Source organism: Cannabis sativa, chromosome 5, assembly GCF_029168945.1.
Source record: "Cannabis sativa cultivar Pink pepper isolate KNU-18-1 chromosome 5, ASM2916894v1, whole genome shotgun sequence".
NCBI lineage: Eukaryota > Viridiplantae > Streptophyta > Magnoliopsida > Rosales > Cannabaceae > Cannabis > Cannabis sativa.
The window spans coordinates 73,849,419-73,867,316 of NC_083605.1; the positions used below are offsets into that span (position 1 = coordinate 73,849,419).

At 29.2% G+C, this 17,898-nt stretch overlaps 1 protein-coding gene across 1 annotated transcript; it reads right to left on the reverse strand.

The window, feature by feature from the left end:
* Positions 1–7,426: 7,426 nt before the first annotated feature.
* LOC115716265 (ABC transporter B family member 2) lies at positions 7,427–17,415 on the reverse strand. The gene is made up of 12 exons (XM_030645027.2): positions 16,888–17,415; positions 16,733–16,787; positions 16,458–16,633; positions 15,333–15,533; positions 13,200–13,459; positions 12,200–12,740; positions 10,829–11,196; positions 10,325–10,746; positions 9,992–10,233; positions 9,667–9,914; positions 9,178–9,590; positions 7,427–8,236 (listed from the first exon to the last, which is right to left on the reverse strand). Exons 1-12 carry the CDS (start codon positions 17,182–17,184, stop codon positions 7,683–7,685), a joined length of 3,777 nt encoding a protein of 1,258 aa, XP_030500887.2. The 5' UTR covers positions 17,185–17,415; the 3' UTR covers positions 7,427–7,682.
* Between the last annotated feature and the right edge of the window lie 483 nt (positions 17,416–17,898).

The following is a 17,898-nucleotide window of genomic DNA, read 5'->3' on the forward strand; positions in this document are numbered from 1 at the left end:
CAGCAAATATTAAAGAACCGACGTCATAGGGTTGGAATTTTTTGGAAGGGATTTTGACACCACCTATGGCGTCGGTTTTTTGGAAATAACCGACGCCATAGGGTGTCCCCCCTATGGCGTCGGTTATTTCTAAAAAAACCGACGCCTAAAGGGTTTATAACCCTAGCCCAGCCCATCATCTTCCTCATTCGACCAGCCAACCCAGAAACCCCCAAACCAGAGAACCCCAAACCCTCTTCGCCAACCACCACGAAAAACCACCCCCATTTCACTATTTTTTCACCATTTTAGCTCATTTTTGTTTCTAAATCTTCTATTTTTCATACCTAAAACTATATACCTGAAAAGATCACATTTTTCCTCATTTTTTAGGGAAAACCGAAGGTAGAGGTAGTGGTGGTGGTGGTTATACCTCCGGCCACCGTTTTTAGTGGAGAAAACATTGTATTTCAACGTCTATTAAGGTATAAATCTAATTTCTACTAATTTTAGTACTGTACATTGCTTTATTTTTTATTTTATAAATTTTTTTAGGGTTTTTCTATATTATTAAATATGTATTGTGTGTATATATATTGTGAATGAGAAATGTATTGTGTGTATATATATTGTGAATGAAAAATGTGATATAGGAGAGTATATATGTATGTATTTTGTGTTGTATTGAATATGTATTGTGTGTGTGTATATTGTGAATGAGAAATGAGATAAATAGGAGAGTATTTTATATATTGTATATGTATATATTGAGTATTTTAAACAAATAGTTTTGTTAAATATTGTGAATGAGAATGAGATAAGAGAGTTTTAAAAATAAAAGTTTAGAAATTGTTTTCTAAAAAATTAGTTTAGAAACAAAAGTTTAAAAATTAACTCTATTTTGTATCAATTTTTTTCTATTTTCAATTTTATTCATGTGTTTTTATTTTTTTAGTAGCTAGTAGATAGTTAATTACAACTACTTAGCAAGTTACTAATTTTCATTCTATTCATGTATTTTTAACTAGTTAGTAATAAATTAACTAGTTAGTAACTAAATACTCATAAATTATATAACTAGTAAGTAGCTAAATAAAAAAATTTGTAATTTTGTAGTATTTCTTTATGTTGTAGGTTGTGAGGTCAATTTGCAAGGATCTGACTTATTTGGTATTGATCGGTTTCTAGTTAGCTCGAGGTATACACTCACTAAATTTTATTATAAATTAATTATGAATGCTTAGTAGAGTTTGAATATCTTAAATATTCATCCGTAGTGAAGTAGGTTCTATAATATATTGTAATGTGCCGGATCGATGGGTGAAATAATATGCATGTTAGATGAGTTTGAATATCTTCAATATTCATCCTTAGTGAAGTAGGTTCTCTGAATACATGTACTGCAGTCGAATGGGTGGTAAATTTTTATATTGCTAAATGTTGTTGTGATTATTTCATATTGTTTTGAATTGTGTTTTGTTGTTATTAATAGGTTTGAATTTTTCGGAAACGTTCAATTATAGTCATTATGCTGCCGAAATTTCAGTAAAATTAGGATAATATTTGATTTTAATTTCTCCTAAACTTGGTTGTTAGGATTTTTCGGAAGTGACTTTATCGGAAGACAAGTACATAATTTTTGGTATAAGGTATGCTTTCTTTAACCTACTTTTATAAGAATATTTTTCATATATATTTAGATAATCTTTAAATGCTTAGAGTAATTTTAGAATAATATTGATGTAATACATATGATATATATTGTTGAGTGCTAAGGATAGATATAGTAAGCTATAACAAAAATACAAAAAAGGTCTATATTGGGATTTGAACTTGTGACCAAAAGGATAGATTGATAAGTTTTTACCAATATACCAAAACACACTAGAATTAACAAATACATTATAAACATTGATTCTAATACTTAAAATAAGAATTCTATTAGTTTATGTTAAGTAAAATAGCAAAATAAAACACAAAAATACCCAAGTTCAAAAAAAAAAAAAAAATCGCCTCAAGCGGACAACCGGATCAAAAGTTATTAATAATGTTCAAAGTTTTTAAAAAATTTCATGCAAATTTTAACCATTTATCTACAAAAATACAATACACTACAAAAATGATACTAATATATTAAAAAAAAATTATAAAAATATACTAATATACTACAAAAATACAAACACATAATATAAAATATTAATAAAAAGATAGCTAATATACAAACACTTAGAGTAATGTAGATGTGTATTTATTCAACTTTTCAATTTAATTTGTATTTATGGTTATTATATATAATTTATACTTAATTTAATTATATTAATAATAAAATAATATATATATATAAATTATGCTAAAATACAAAATTGGAAGCTGAAAAAAAAATCATAGGAAGACCCTATGGCGTCGGTTATTTCATAATAACTGACGCCATAGGGGTCCAATGGCGTCGGTTATATGAAACAACCGACGCCATAGGACCCCTATGGCGTCGGTTATTATGAAATAACCGACGCCATAGGGGTCCTACGGCGTCGGTTATTTTTAACCTTTTAGCGTCACCCGGAACAGCGTCGGTAGCGAATTTCGCCAATACCGACGCTGAAAGCCCTTAAAAACCGCCTCTAAAGCCCAATTTTGTAGTAGTGTAATATGAGATTTTTAAATTTTTTTTTTTTTAAGCAAACAAAGAAAGATGATGAATTAAAATTAAAAGTAAATAATTGAAGACCTATCACTATATGTTTATTAAATAAAATAATAAATATTCAACAACAGAATTAGTCATAAAAGGGAGCAAATAAGATCACGCCACTCATTATATTTAATCACATATATAATATATAAATATAAATAGTCATACCAAAAAAATCTTATAGGAAACAACCTCCAACCATGTTTTGTTAAAACTCCACCTAATTATAAGAAAGAGTACAGTATAAATATTTATTAAGTTTAAATTTCAGTTGTAAATATATATCTAAATTTAATTTTTGACATTAATTAATAATACTTAAGGTATATTTTTGAAACAGACTACCTAATGGTTAAATATTGTTAAGTCATTATCCACGTATTATTTTCTTATTGATATATTTAAATTATTTTTTTAAATAAATAAAAATTTAATGACTTTGACTAATTATGAATTGACACTTACTTAAAACTTAATATATACCTACAGAATTCCAAAATTTATTTACAATTGAAAGTTAAACTTAAGTATTTATACATGTAGTATTTATGCCGTAAATTTAATTGTTTTAAGAGGCTTTAATGAGAAATACTAAAAGGCATCAATGGTGTCAAACACCCTCCTACATGTTAATATCGCTATTGGTCTAATTAAGTATCGAGTCTCATATAATTTAATATAATAATTTTAAAGAGTATCGCTAGTCAATCGCAAAACGACACGTCTTAAGGGTGCTAGTCACATTGGTGCCCAATAACAATGCTCGGCCTTAATTAAGGTACTTATAGTTTAATTAGATCCTTATATATGTCCTATAGGCACACAAATATATTGACCGGCCAAGATAATTAATAATCTCTAACTATTAATGATCGTGTTAACCAAATATATACCAAACTCGATCTTATTACTTTTCATACTAATTGTAATAGTAGCAGTTGGAGAATATATAAGTACATTTTCAAACCCTATATATACGTACACTTGTTTACACAGACCAGTTTATATATACGAAATTAATAACAATAATGTAATATCTTACTTGGTATTTACTCAATAGTGTGTAGTGTACACTTAATATTTTTCTACATACATTAGGTTAAACTGGAGAATTTTATGCCGGCTCTGCCACCTATATGGGGTACATACATATAATTAAGAATAAATATTATTTTCAATTTCATATTTTGTAAAAATTATTAATTCGATTATTTATTTTGTTAAATGACAAATTAGATTAAGTATTTCTCAAAATGGAACAAAATGGTATTATATGAACTAATTTTTTGTTAAAATAAAAGTTAATAATAACCTAATTTAGAGTTATATTATAACAAAATTGGGTACATTTTTTACATCTCAGTGTGCTAAAAATTGTCTTTAAATTAGTTATTTAAAAAAAAAATGAGAATTGAGTTCAAAGTACTATTTTAAAAAATACAGATTCAAAATATATAGTTCAATCGATAATTTTTACGAAACATAAATGGTCTAAAATGACATCAACTCTATAATTAACTAACAATGATCAAAACAATATTTCTCTTAAAAATTACAATTAAAATCACAAAAAGTAACAATTATTTTAGTATACACAAGTATTTTATTAATTATTTGTTTGCACTTAATCCATGCACGTTGACATTAATACTGTAATTAATATGATTTGTTATTTACTTACGTACGTACATCTAATTATTTTAGTTTATATTATATTATATTATATTATGGGAATAACTAATTGAAGTAATTAGAGACAAAACTACAATTAATGGAAATCGTGTGATTTACTCTTAATTTTGTCGATCCACCAAATAACGTAATAACTATGAACATGATATATAGAATTTATTAAAGTACGTGGTAATTTTTAAGGTTAGTTTATTAGCTCAAGGTTTCTTTTTGTATTTTAAAAGTGAGTGATATCATATATAAATATATATTTATATATGTATATACTAGTCAAATAAAAACGAGAATAAGAAAATGGCTAGGGTTTTCATTTTTCAACCAGTATTATTTAGATAAGACTAACAAAAATGAGAGTTGAAAAAAAGTAGAAGAAAGAAACCAATTGCAACACCCTATAATTAATTATTAGACTAATTAATCCATATTTTAATTATATAGATAATGGATATATATATAGAACAATAATAATAATATTGGTTTTCCTCGAAAAGTATATATATATTGTTAATTTGAATATTCTAATTTAATTAACAGCACAACAAGTACGTACGTAGGCAGAAACAAATAATAAGGTTAATTATATTTATATATAATTAAGAAACTTAATTCTCACTCTTGCTAGGTAGCTTCTATAATATCCTCGAAACTTCTTAAAAAGTATATACTGAAAGTGAAAGTTTGGTGAGACTTGTTTATTTATAGTACTTGACATTAAGAGTAATTTTTATTAAGGTTTTTTTAAATTTTGGTATATGCTTTGCTATATAGTGTTATTACTTTAGTGATTTTCGGTTGGATCGATATACTTTTACACAATTACACTGCATTTGAATAGTTAGAGGTAATTGAATAAAATGAAATATACAGAAATGATAAGACATTTCAATGTATGTAAAAGTGTAAAAAAAAATTATCAAAAATAATAATTTATATAGATTTTTATATAATAATAATAAAACACTTTTAAGTGTATAAATACAATTGGGCCTTAAGAGCAAACACTAAAATTTTTGGAAACTAATCCACATTTGCCAACATTCCAAAACTATGGGTTGGTGGGAAGGAGGTACCTAATGTATTGATCGTATTAGTGACAGGCCCAGTCTTGGCTAAGGCGAGCCTGGTATAGTCCAGGGCCCAAAAATTTTATACACTATGAATATATGGAGAAAAAAAATGGTAATTTTGTAAAATTTTCCGAAATAAGCCCACTAATACCCAAATTTAGGGCTGGAAAAACGGGTCGATAATATGACTCGAAACCCGCACGAGAGTTAACGGATTTGGGTTTGCCTTAAATGGATTCAGGTCGTGTTCGGGTTAATTCGTCTAACCCGATTAATAAACGGGTTGTGTTCGGATTGACACGACTAATATGAAATTGACCTGTTAATGACCTATTAAAAGTTATTTTAGTATTTTAACGTATCATAAATGTGTTATAAACATGTTGAATACTTCATAAACGTGTTATTGATTGACATGTTAAACAAAATATGCTTATAAAAGGGTTACACGGGTCGTGTCGTGTTAATCTATTTATAAACGGGTCATGTTCGGGTCGAGCATGTACCTATTATACATGAGTCTCGACACAACACGAACACAACTCGCGAACACGAATTGCCACCCCTACCCAAACTCACTCTTATCCAAGTCAAATCCATACTTTCATATAACACAATTCTTAACCATATTTAGGGGAGAAGTTGAAAAATACCCACTTTTTTATACATTAACTAAATTAATCTCCAAATAAAATTTAATTTAAATATACTTCTTTTTATGAGTATTGTACTCAAATTATCCTCACACACTCACATAACTAAGATATAATTTCAAACATAATAGATTTGCGTTCTTTGTAGATGGATGTGTAGGTTTGTGGAAAACTTGGGGTAAAATTTTGATTAGAGAAGAATGAAAATTATCGTAAAATGATAAGGGTAAAACTGGTAGAATAATTGAAATAAAAAGTGATTATATTTACACCTCAAAAATTATAACTACACCCCATTACTAAGTTTATCTCATTAAATATTATTTTTTATAATCACACCCCACTCTATTTACAAAAGGGTATTATTTGTACACCCCCAATTTTTTTTTTTAAGTTATTAAAAAAACAAACAAAAAAAAAAGACAAATAGATAGATTTTCGACATCTGCGTTTACCGTGTCACTCTCATTTTCTTCTTTATTTTTTCTTTATTTTTTCTGTTTTTCTTTTTTTTTTGAACAAAGGCTCTTTTTCTTTTTTAATCTAACGAGTTATTGAAATTTATTATCGTACGTGTGATATTTTTTTTTCTTTTTTATGAAAGTAATATTCATTAATGTCTAGGAAAATCTTATAATAAAATAAACAAATTTGTATTATATAATTCATTGCATCAATATTTATTAACAAATAATATTTTTTTTGAGAAGATTTCCTTTTAACAATCATGCAGATCATTAAAGGAAGGATTAACAAAGGGTCTTAGTCGTGTCTCAATGTTGTTGGTTTTTAAATTTATGGTCATTTTGATCATTTTGCGCAAAAGGTTAATTATGTAAATATATTTTTAGGGTGTAGTTATAATTTTATGGGGTGTAAAGGTAAACATAATAAATTTTGAAAGAGAGAATAAAAATTAAAAGTATCGAATTAAAAGATTAAAAGAGGTATATGATGTAATTTTCTCCATACATTTTTTTATTATTTAAATGTTTATATATTACACAATTTAAATGTTTATATATTACACAATGTATAACTTGAGGCTCGAACTCAGAACCTCCGACACACACGTACCCTTTAATGGCCACTTGAGTTATCCTCCAGTGGTTTAATTTCCTCCATATTCAGTGAGCATTTTAGTGCAAGCAATCACAAGCCCAAGGAACTAGTATGCTTAATTGGTGTAGATGAATTGTCTAAATTTGTATTTGATAGCTTAAATGTTAAATATTTGTAACCTTATGTTATGTGTACCATATTGTACAATTACAAAAAAATAAAAAATAAATAAAAACATTTTGTAAAACTTATGAAAGGAGAATTTATATATTACATTAAAGTAGCCAACTGATTATAAAATTCAATATAATATATATATTTTTTACAGTGTTCTCTGATAAGAGATTCAGAGTACATTTTTATTCAGAAAGAAACAATTTTCTCAATTAATAAGTCAATATTTTTGGTAAAGAAAAAAAAAATATATGAAAAGCTTATATTACAAAGGATAAGTATATTTAAACAAAGCCCTCTTCTTTCTTATCCATATAATATATATTAATTGAAATAGTAGTATGTTCTTAATCTTTTATTTTACTATAGTTGCTGCTGTTGTTGTTGTTGTTGAATGTTTATCAACTTATAATAAGGTCCATTTGTGTTATCTATAAGAGTTGAATGAGTTCCTTGCTCAATGATTTTCCCATCTTGAATGACAGAAATTTGGTCAGCATTTTTGATTGTAGACAACCTATGAGCAACCATGATTGTTGTCCTGTTCTTCATTAATCTGTCTAGAGCTTGTTGAACAACTCGTTCAGATTCAACATCAAGCGCGCTTGTTGCTTCGTCGAGTAAAAGGATTTCGGGGTTTTTTAGTACAGCTCTTGCAATGGCTACTCTTTGTCTTTGGCCTCCTGAGAGTTGAACACCTCTTTCGCCTACTTTTGTTGAGTAGCCTTCGGGTAAGGCGCTTATGAAACTGTGAGCATTGGCTAGTTTGGCTGCTTCGATCACTTCTGATTCGGATGCTCCTTCTTTTCCATATAGGATGTTTTCATAGATTGATGTAGCAAAAAGTGCAGGCTCTTGTTGCACTAAACCAATGTGTTTTCTAAGTGATTTTAGCTTTAGTTTCTTCATGTCTTTCCCTGCAAACATAACATTGTTAACTATCAACATGTGTAATGTTATTAAATAGGAACTTAAAGTGGTTTGGTTTTGTTGTTTTGATAAATTTAAAATCACTGAACATAATATTTACCCAATTACTAAAATCTAATCTAGAGGTTAAGACTTAGTAGCTATTGAGTATAGTAGAAAAGACAAAACATACACAAATTTCGTTTTTTTAATAAATTTAAGTACACCAAACACAACATTTAACACAATTACTAAAATTCTATCATGAGTTAATACGTAATTTAAATCAATTACCAAAATTCTATCATAAGATTAAGACTGAAAATACAAAACACAAACACAAATTTCGTATTTTTTAATAAATTTAAGTACACGAAACACAACATTTAACACAATTACCAAAATCCTATTATAGGGTTAATACATAATTTACTTAAGAGTATTAGCACTTTCTCGACATGTCGCGTTGCGATTGATTAGCGATACTCCATAAAAGCTATTATATTAAATTATATGGGACCCAATACTTAATTAGACCAATAGCGATATTAACACATAGAAGGGTGATAGGCACCACTGGTGCCCTTTAGCATTTCTCTTTACTTAATTACCAAAATTCTATTATAAGGTTAATACATAATTTACTCAATTACCAAAATTCTATTATAGGGTTAAGACCGAAAAGACAAAACACACACACAAGTTTTGTTTTTTCCAACTCCCTATTTTTAATAAATTTAATTACACTAAACGTAATATTTACTTAATTACCAAAATTCTATTAAGAGATAGGGATTTAGTAATTGCTAAGAGTAATATAAAGATCACAAATAACTCATACGTAAGCAATGTGGGACAAAACACACACCAATCACTTATTATTGATAAATTTAATCACTAGTGAAAATTTAACAAAAAAAAAAAAAATCACTAGTGAAAAAACACTTACCATCAATAAGAACCTTCCCTGATGTAGGATCATAGAACCTGAGAATGATTGAAATAACTGAGCTTTTTCCTGATCCACTTTGTCCCACTAAAGCCATACTCTTCCCAGAACGAACTTTTAGATTAAAGTCCTTAAATATAACAACATCAGGTCTCGAAGGGTAACTAAAATGGATGTCCCTTAGCTCAATTGTACCATCAACTGATGCTAATTCTTCACCCGAATCCCCGCTTACTTCTGTTTTTCGGTCCAACACCTCGAACACAGACGCAACCATTTGATTCCCTTTCAAAAGATCAGGAGCTAATGCCAATGTCTCTCCCATTGCTAATGCAGTAACTATCAAAACCATGAATGATTTCATCACAGATTTAAAGCTACTCAGCTCTTTTCCCATCAAAACAGAACCATACCTGAGCAATGACAACACTTTAGTTTAGACTTATAGTGTTAACTTGTCATGAATTGATCTAAGTTTAATCAACTTACCATAAGGCAAGGCCATATGATGAGAAGATGAAAAACTGTGAAATCCCATAAAAGATTCCAGCAATCTGGCCACGAGTGAACGAGCGCTTCGACGGTTCAACAAGCTCGCGAGCATAAAGGTCAAGCACCTTTTGCTCAGCACAAAATGCAGCAACAGTTCTGATATTGCTCACAGCTTCACCTGCCAACATGTTGGCTTTTAGATATGCTTTGCTCAAGTTGCCACCATAGCCTTGCATGAAGAGTTTCTGCGAAATTTAGAAGAGTTAGCAAAACATATCAGATTGTGATTCGAAATTATGAACTCTTAGTGATGAGATTAAACCTCACTGATGTGACCACTAATGACCAAAGGATAAGTTGCCAAGACAACAAGTGTGATCCTCCAATTCAAGAGGAAAGCTATGATGAATGAGGCCACAACCAAACCAACATTTTGTAACAGAATTGTGGAGCGATCAACAACGATTGTTCGTAACAGAGTTGCATCGCTTTCTAATCGCGACGAGAGCATTGAGCTCGTGTTGTTTGTGTCATCAAACCATGCTATCTCATTCCTCAACATGGCTAAAAAAACACACACAAAAACAAAGGTTAGTGGAAACTGTTTTGGTGGTAAAATATGGTTAATTTACAGAACACTCTGATGCAAACATACCCGAAAACATTCTTTCCCTCACACGAAGAGTAAGGCGCTCTCCCATGGTACCGAAACAAAGATGCTCAATTCCATGAACAATGACAGTTACAACAGCCCCACAACAGAAAAGTATGGATATCTTTTTGACCTCATGTTTTGTTGTGTCCCAATCCATGTAATAAGACACAAGAGCATGTGAAATACCAAGAGCAAACAGAGGCATTTGAGCTCCAGCAATAAAAGCACAGATAGTTCCACACAATCCATAAAGCCAATCTGGTCCAATCATGGAATACAGTCTTTTAGCTGAAACATTTGTTGTCTTTGCAGGCTCAACTGCTCCTCCATCAGCACCAACTCGGCTAATAGAATCTTTATCAGACCGAAAACTAGCACCAAAACTAGTTGTTGTGCGCGATAATTCCCTCGAGAACTTAATGCTGCATTGCATAACAGGCAATCATAGATTATGACATGATCATTGTTAAGTTGAGTGTAAAAATGGGATAGAAGATGGATTACCTCGGTGGGCGTCCTAAGCTAGAATTGCGCTGCAAAGGCGCGGCTTCTTGGAGTTGAACAAGTGATGAATAGACACTATTTGGATTGGAAATGAGTTCATCATGGCAACCTGTTTCAACTATCTTTCCCTCTTGAACAACAGCTATTATGTCTGCATTTCTAATGGTGGAAAGGCGATGTGCAACTACGATGGTTGTTCGTCCTACCATGACACGGTCAAGTGCCTCTTGAACACTCTTCTCTGACTCTGCATCTAAGGCACTTGTAGCTTCATCAAGTAAAAGAATTGATGGATTCTTCACTATGGCTCTTGATATGGCAATTCTTTGCTTTTGTCCACCAGAGAGTTGTATACCTCTCTCACCAACCTGTACAAGAACAATTCTAAGATTATCTCCAAATATAGAATTCACAATAGCATTTGAAGATGCAATACGTAATCATTAATAAATTACAAGTTTGCTGTTAGGTACTAGTGATGCTCGAAATCATCACAAGGTGTTGTCCTATATATGAGTAGTTAACAATTCTTTAGCATTATTATTAAAAGATGAAGGTTCTAAATTACACTAGTAACAATGAAACACGTTATGTTGGTGTCAGGGTCGGTCGAAACATTTTGAAGCCTCAAGCAAAAATTTAAAATTAGGCCCTTTATGAAAAAAAAAAAACCGTGTGCATTAGATCACAATTCTGTTACCAACTTTTTTTCTTAAGATTCGTTCTAAACTTTTAATTATAATTTTTTTTATTTATGTATGCATAATAATAATAATAGAAAAAAAAAAGGAATAGGCCTTTTCTTAAGAAAAAAAATATAAGATTGGGCCTTAAAAAATGGGAGGATTTATGCAATGGCCGAAGCTGCTCAATGCACGGGCTGGGGTCCTAGTTGGTGTTAGGCTCTATGAGTGCTTTTTAGCATTTTTTCTTAGATTAAATATATATATATATACAAAGGATTATCTTATATACTATTTTTTAACTTTTTTATTAAAAATTTACAGTTTGGATTGCTTCTGTAGTTGCTCTAGTAGTTTTTATGTGAATTGTTATGTGAATTTTGGTTTGGATTTATGTTCTGTTAGTTGCTAGGTGGATTTCCGTAAAAATGTGAAAAAAAAAATTATTTTAAAGTGTAAAAAAAAATCCTAAAAAAATAGTTAATCACACTAATGAAAAAAAAAATGTGTATTAGAGATAATATGAGTAAAATGTGTACACCATTAAAGAACTAAATTTTTGAAAAAGTGTTAAAATATAGCACTGTACCATTATTTTAGTACGTGAATGTAGATGATCTTACTTTTGAAATATGCATTTTCTTAAGAAGATGACACACAAAACACAACACAAGACAAGAATACATACCTGAGTTTCAAATCTTTCAGGGAGGTTGTTAATGAAAGAAATAGCCTCAGAAAGTTTAGCAGCACGAGTGATCTCATCAAGTGAAGCCTCATCTTTCCCATAAAGAATATTCTCCCTAATGCTAGTTGCAAAGAGTGCAGGCTCTTGATTAACAAGTCCAATTTGTTGCCTCATCCACTTGAGATCAAGCTCTTTAATATTGTTCCCATCCAATAGTATCTCACCCGAAAGAGGTTCATAGAAGCGTTCGATTAGGGAAATGACTGTGCTTTTGCCCGAACCACTTCCCCCGACAAGAGCAACAATCTTCCCCGAAGGAATGTCAAGAGACAACTTGTTGAAGATTGTTACATCAGGCCTTGATGGATAACTAAATGTCACATTGTTGAATTGGATGTGTCCCTCGAGTTTTCCTAACTTTCGGCCACTCATGGCACTAGACTTGCTTGCAGTGTTCCTCTCTATCATCGCGAATATGGGATATGCTGCTGCCTTAGCTCGAACAAATGCAGAAATATCTAGAGCTGCCTGTCCTAATGACCTGATCAAATTCATAAGCAAACATGACATTAATCAATAACTACATTTTAATATAAGTACATAATTACTCAATGTTATTTTTTGGCTCAAAATGAAAATGAAAATGAAATTATAAGTTGTGAACCAATTTATAAAGTATCTGATAATAAATACAATTTTTTTTAGAGTAATTTGCGGTATTATAAGTTTAATTTTTGGCAGTAATAATAGTTATATTACTAGAACTCACACTTAACAGTCAGATACCTACAGAAGTTACAAAATTATAATTACCACTAAAAATTAAAGTTAGATAGTTATTTACAACTACGAGTTAAACTTAAACATTTATGTCGTAAATTACTTTTTTTTAAATGTTCAATTTTAATTTTTTGCTGAAGGCACTTAAAATGTTTAGATGAGTCCGGCTTACTTTATGATTATTAGCAGTGCATTCATTCAGGGTGGATAAGAAACTTACAGGCCAGCGATGACGACGTTAAGCATGGTAGTGAAAGACTCGCCGCCATTGGCTATGCTCTTATGGACAACAATGCTAACGTACCACACAAGCAAAGACCAAGAGAGGAAAAGGGTGCAATGCATGAACCCCAAACCCAAACCCTTAGCCAACCCTGCTTTTCGTCCGTACATGTATGTGTGGGCAAGTGCTGACGTGTACATTTTCACTGCCTTTTCTTCCCCTGCAAATGCTTGCACCGTTCTCACATTTCCTATTACCTAATTATAAAAATCATCATAAAAATTAGGTAAGATTAAAATTAATGCTTTACAAAATAACATTTAATTATCATTATGTGTAAATTAATTTATGAGTGGTGCTAGGGCCGGCTCTAAATTAATTTAGATTGTAAGAAAAATAATTTTTTTTTGGCATTTTTTATAAGATAAATAGTATTTTTAAAAATTATTAAAAACTAAGTATACTTATTAAAAGTTCGTTTTTATATTTGGCCCCTGATAGGAGTGGGCCCTAAGTGCCCGCTTTAGTCATGACCGGCCATAGCGTCTTATGATTAGTTAGAGATATTTTTTAAAAAATATTATGTTAAGTTAGACTAAATGGGCTACGCCCGCACACTCATCTTATAAGCTCAAATAAAAAAAAATATAAAGATAACATAAGATACTATTTTTTGTAAAAAAAAAAAATTACATTTTTACGTATAAAGAATTTTTTTTACATTTTTACAGTTTTTCATAAAAACAACATAAAATCAACAAAAAAACTACATAAAAGTAATCTGAAAATAACATTTAAATAACATCAAAATAACAACAAAAAATAACATACAGGTAACAAAATATCAACATCAAATTAACAAGAGTACAACATAAAAATACCGTATTTTTTGTAAATAAAATAAAAAAAATCGTAAAAATATTTAAAATTCCGTGAAACCGCATTTTTGTAATTTTTTGTTGTTTTTGTATATTTGTGAAATTATCCCAAAAATATATCTTTTAATAAATATACTTTTTTTTTGAAATTTTTTTAAAAATAATAATTACTCTTATAATAAGGGTTTAAAAAAATTATTTTTGTTGAGACTCTATACTTAATTATACAAATAATAATATCACATCAATTTTTTTTTTTATCATTTCTCTTAATTTATGAAGAGGAATTTATTAAATCCAAGTCACCATTTGCATGTTTTACAACCTATACTGTCTTTAATGTTATATAGTGGTAATTAATAAACAACCGCAATAAATTAATGGTTGATGACTTTATATGCCATACACCAAATTAATTTTTGTACAGTAATTATTCGTACCAACTAAACTGACACCATTTTTTAAACATACATGAAAATAATAATGTCATTTGCCTAGCTAGCTACAATACTATCATAAAAATATACATGTTACCCATAAATGACAAAAAAAAAATAGACTACACCAGCCTCTTAAAAAGTAGGGCATCATTTTTAATATCTCAATTTTTTTAATATGATATTGTATATATATTATAGATTATAATAGATATCACGAGTTTTTTTTTAAAATAATTTTTTGTGTTAAATTACATTTTTAATACAGTAAATTATTTATTTAAAAAAAAAAAAATTAAACTAGATGTTTACTATAACCATAATAAAAATAAAAAAGTTGAATTATAATTTTTCCATACAAAACCAACCTAAACCTAATGAAAGTGATATTCCTAGCTATAGAGCTAATTAATAAGAAGAAAAAAATGGCATTATATTAATTATCATAACATCAATTAATGAGAATTGTTAAAAAAATATTATTTTAGGTAGCTAGCACTTTTTTTTGGTGTAATATTGATATTGGTGTAATTAAGCATGAGACCCCATATAACTTAAAAAAAAAATAGTTTTAAAAGAATATTGTTAACAAATTGTGAGGTGTCACCTATAAAAGGTGTTTAGCATCACTGATGTCGAATAGTGCATTGCTATTGAGCACCAATTGGACCCAACATCTTCTATAGGTAGTGCTCTACCATTAGTAAGCGATATTCCTTAAAAGTTATTTTTTGAAGTTATATGGGATCTGATACTTACTTACACTAATAACGATATGACACCAAAGAGAGTATTTTAACCATTCTCGTATGTACCTCTTCGGCGATCTCACCAGCCTTGACATAAGATTTTCGGACCCTAGCAATAAGACCGGTAGCAATATAAGCGTAGACACCTCCAGCCAATGCAATTAATGGGACTATAGACAGAGTCACCAAACTTATCTGCCAAACCCTTGCAAACCCTACTATGAATCCCACCACAAATCGGCTTATGTAATGCAAGAAATTACCCACCTGCAAGAATTATTACACTACCATAAAAACACTAAAGTAGTTGTAAAATGACTATAAATTTACCATTACTATCCAACCATAATAGTCACTGTGTGTATATTTAATGTGATTATTTTACATGTTTTTTTATTATTATTATTATTTTATATTTTTGGCCAAGCTAGAAATATATGCATATTATTACTAATTTACTACATAATGACTTTCAATATGTTAATGAATTGAAAAATGCTTTGAATATTATTTTTTTACGTGTTAATTAACACATCGATATAAATGTAATTAAATAATAATTTTTAAGATATATCACTAACTAATTTTAATGTAACATGTATAGAAGGAGTTAAGTACCACTGTCTAATAACAATGCTCGAATTGAAGAATATTAAAAGACACCAAAAATACTTAGAGAAATGTTAAAGGGCACCAGTGGTGTCTAGCATCCTCCTATGTGTCAATATCGCTATTGATTCAATCAAGTATGAGGTCTCATATAGTTTAATATAATAACTTTTAGGAGGTATCGTTAGCTAATCACAACGCAACATGTCAAGAAATTATTAGGCACCACCTGTATAGCAATACTCAAATGTACCATCCTCTTCTAATGAATTTATTTGGTACCTAATTAAATTGATATTGATGTCCAAATAAATATGTATTCATTTTCAAAAAAAAAAAAAAAAGGTGAATTGGTGTAGCTGGCAAAACCCTAGAAAATAATAAATGAAGCCCAACAATTCATGACACATAGCCCCAACGGTCTACCCGGCTCATAAATGTTACTAAATAAATAAGAATAACGCTTTGCATTTATTCAAAAACACACCCCCACACCTTTAAATTAAATTAAAACCACATATATTTATAATTAAGATTAATTTGAATATGCATGTGATTATATTTAATTAATTAATTAATTACCTTTTCAGAAAGTGCATCTTGAACAACAATAATATCACTTGTAATAGCAGAAATAACTTCACCAGTAGAAGCTTCAGTATCAAAAAGACTAATATCTTGACTTAACATTGCTCTCAAATATGCCATTCTCATCTTTGCTGCTTGTCTTTCTCCAGTATGCATCCAACAAGCCACCTCTATTATATATTTTAATTAATAAAATCAACCCCAAAAAAAATAATTAAATAAATTCCAAAAATAATTAATTAATTAAATAACTATATATTTATATGTACCTGTCCATGATGAAAACAATATAGCTATACTTAGATATACAAAATCCAACGAATACTGCACAAAAAATTAAAAAAAAAAAATGGTTTATTAATAATAATTAAATTAATTAATTAATTAATTAATTATTATATATAAAATATATTTATTTATTTACCTTGGCAACTTTGTGTGAAGCTTCTTTGGGAAAAAGATAAGCCATTCCAATAACGTTTATTAATTTTCCAAAGAAGATAAAGAAAATGGGAACCGAAGCTCCATGAATTATGGCTCCAATTGTACCAATGCCCATCAAAACATAATCGTAAAAATCTGCGAAACTAAACAGTTTAAGCAACGAAACTTTGTTGCTGTTATTGTTGTTGTTGTTCTTTTTAGTATCTTCTTGATCTTGATCTTCATTATCGTCACCGTCGCCGTTACCGCCGCGATGTTTGTTGGTCTTGTTATCCATGTTATAATATTATTGGCCGGAAAATGTTTCAAGTGATGGAAAAAGAGAGAGTAGTTGTTTTTTTTTTGTGAGTAGAGAGAATGTATAATGGATATGTAATGAAACTGAATGTGTGTGTGTATTTATTATGGATTGTTGGGATACAACTATTGGAAAATAATATTTATTACAATTGATTAATAAAATGAATAAGTAAAAATGGAAGGTATAGAAAGAGAAATATGACAAAGGCCCCTAAACAATATTTAGAGTATTTTTAATGGTAATACATATATACTATTTGTTAAAATGTTTGGATTAAATATAGGGCTCGTTTGGAACGCCGTATTAGATCGTATTGTATTGTATTGTATTATATTGAATTGGATTATATATCATATTTTTATATAATACTATGTTAAACTTTAATTTATACTCAAATATTACATATTTAGGTGTCCATAAAAGTTATTACCACATATAGTTTTACATAAAAATATTGCATAAAATACAATTCAATATAATACAATACAATACAATACAATACGACCTAATACGGCGTTCCAAACGAGCCCTTTATGTGTTATTTTTGTCAATATTTTTTCTAAAATTACTCAAATAATATGGGGTATTTAAAAAAAAAAAAAAAAAAGTCAAAAACAACTAAAAAATTATAAAAATACGGCATGTATAAATTTTTTAATTATTTTACGATTTTGTTGATTTTATTACATA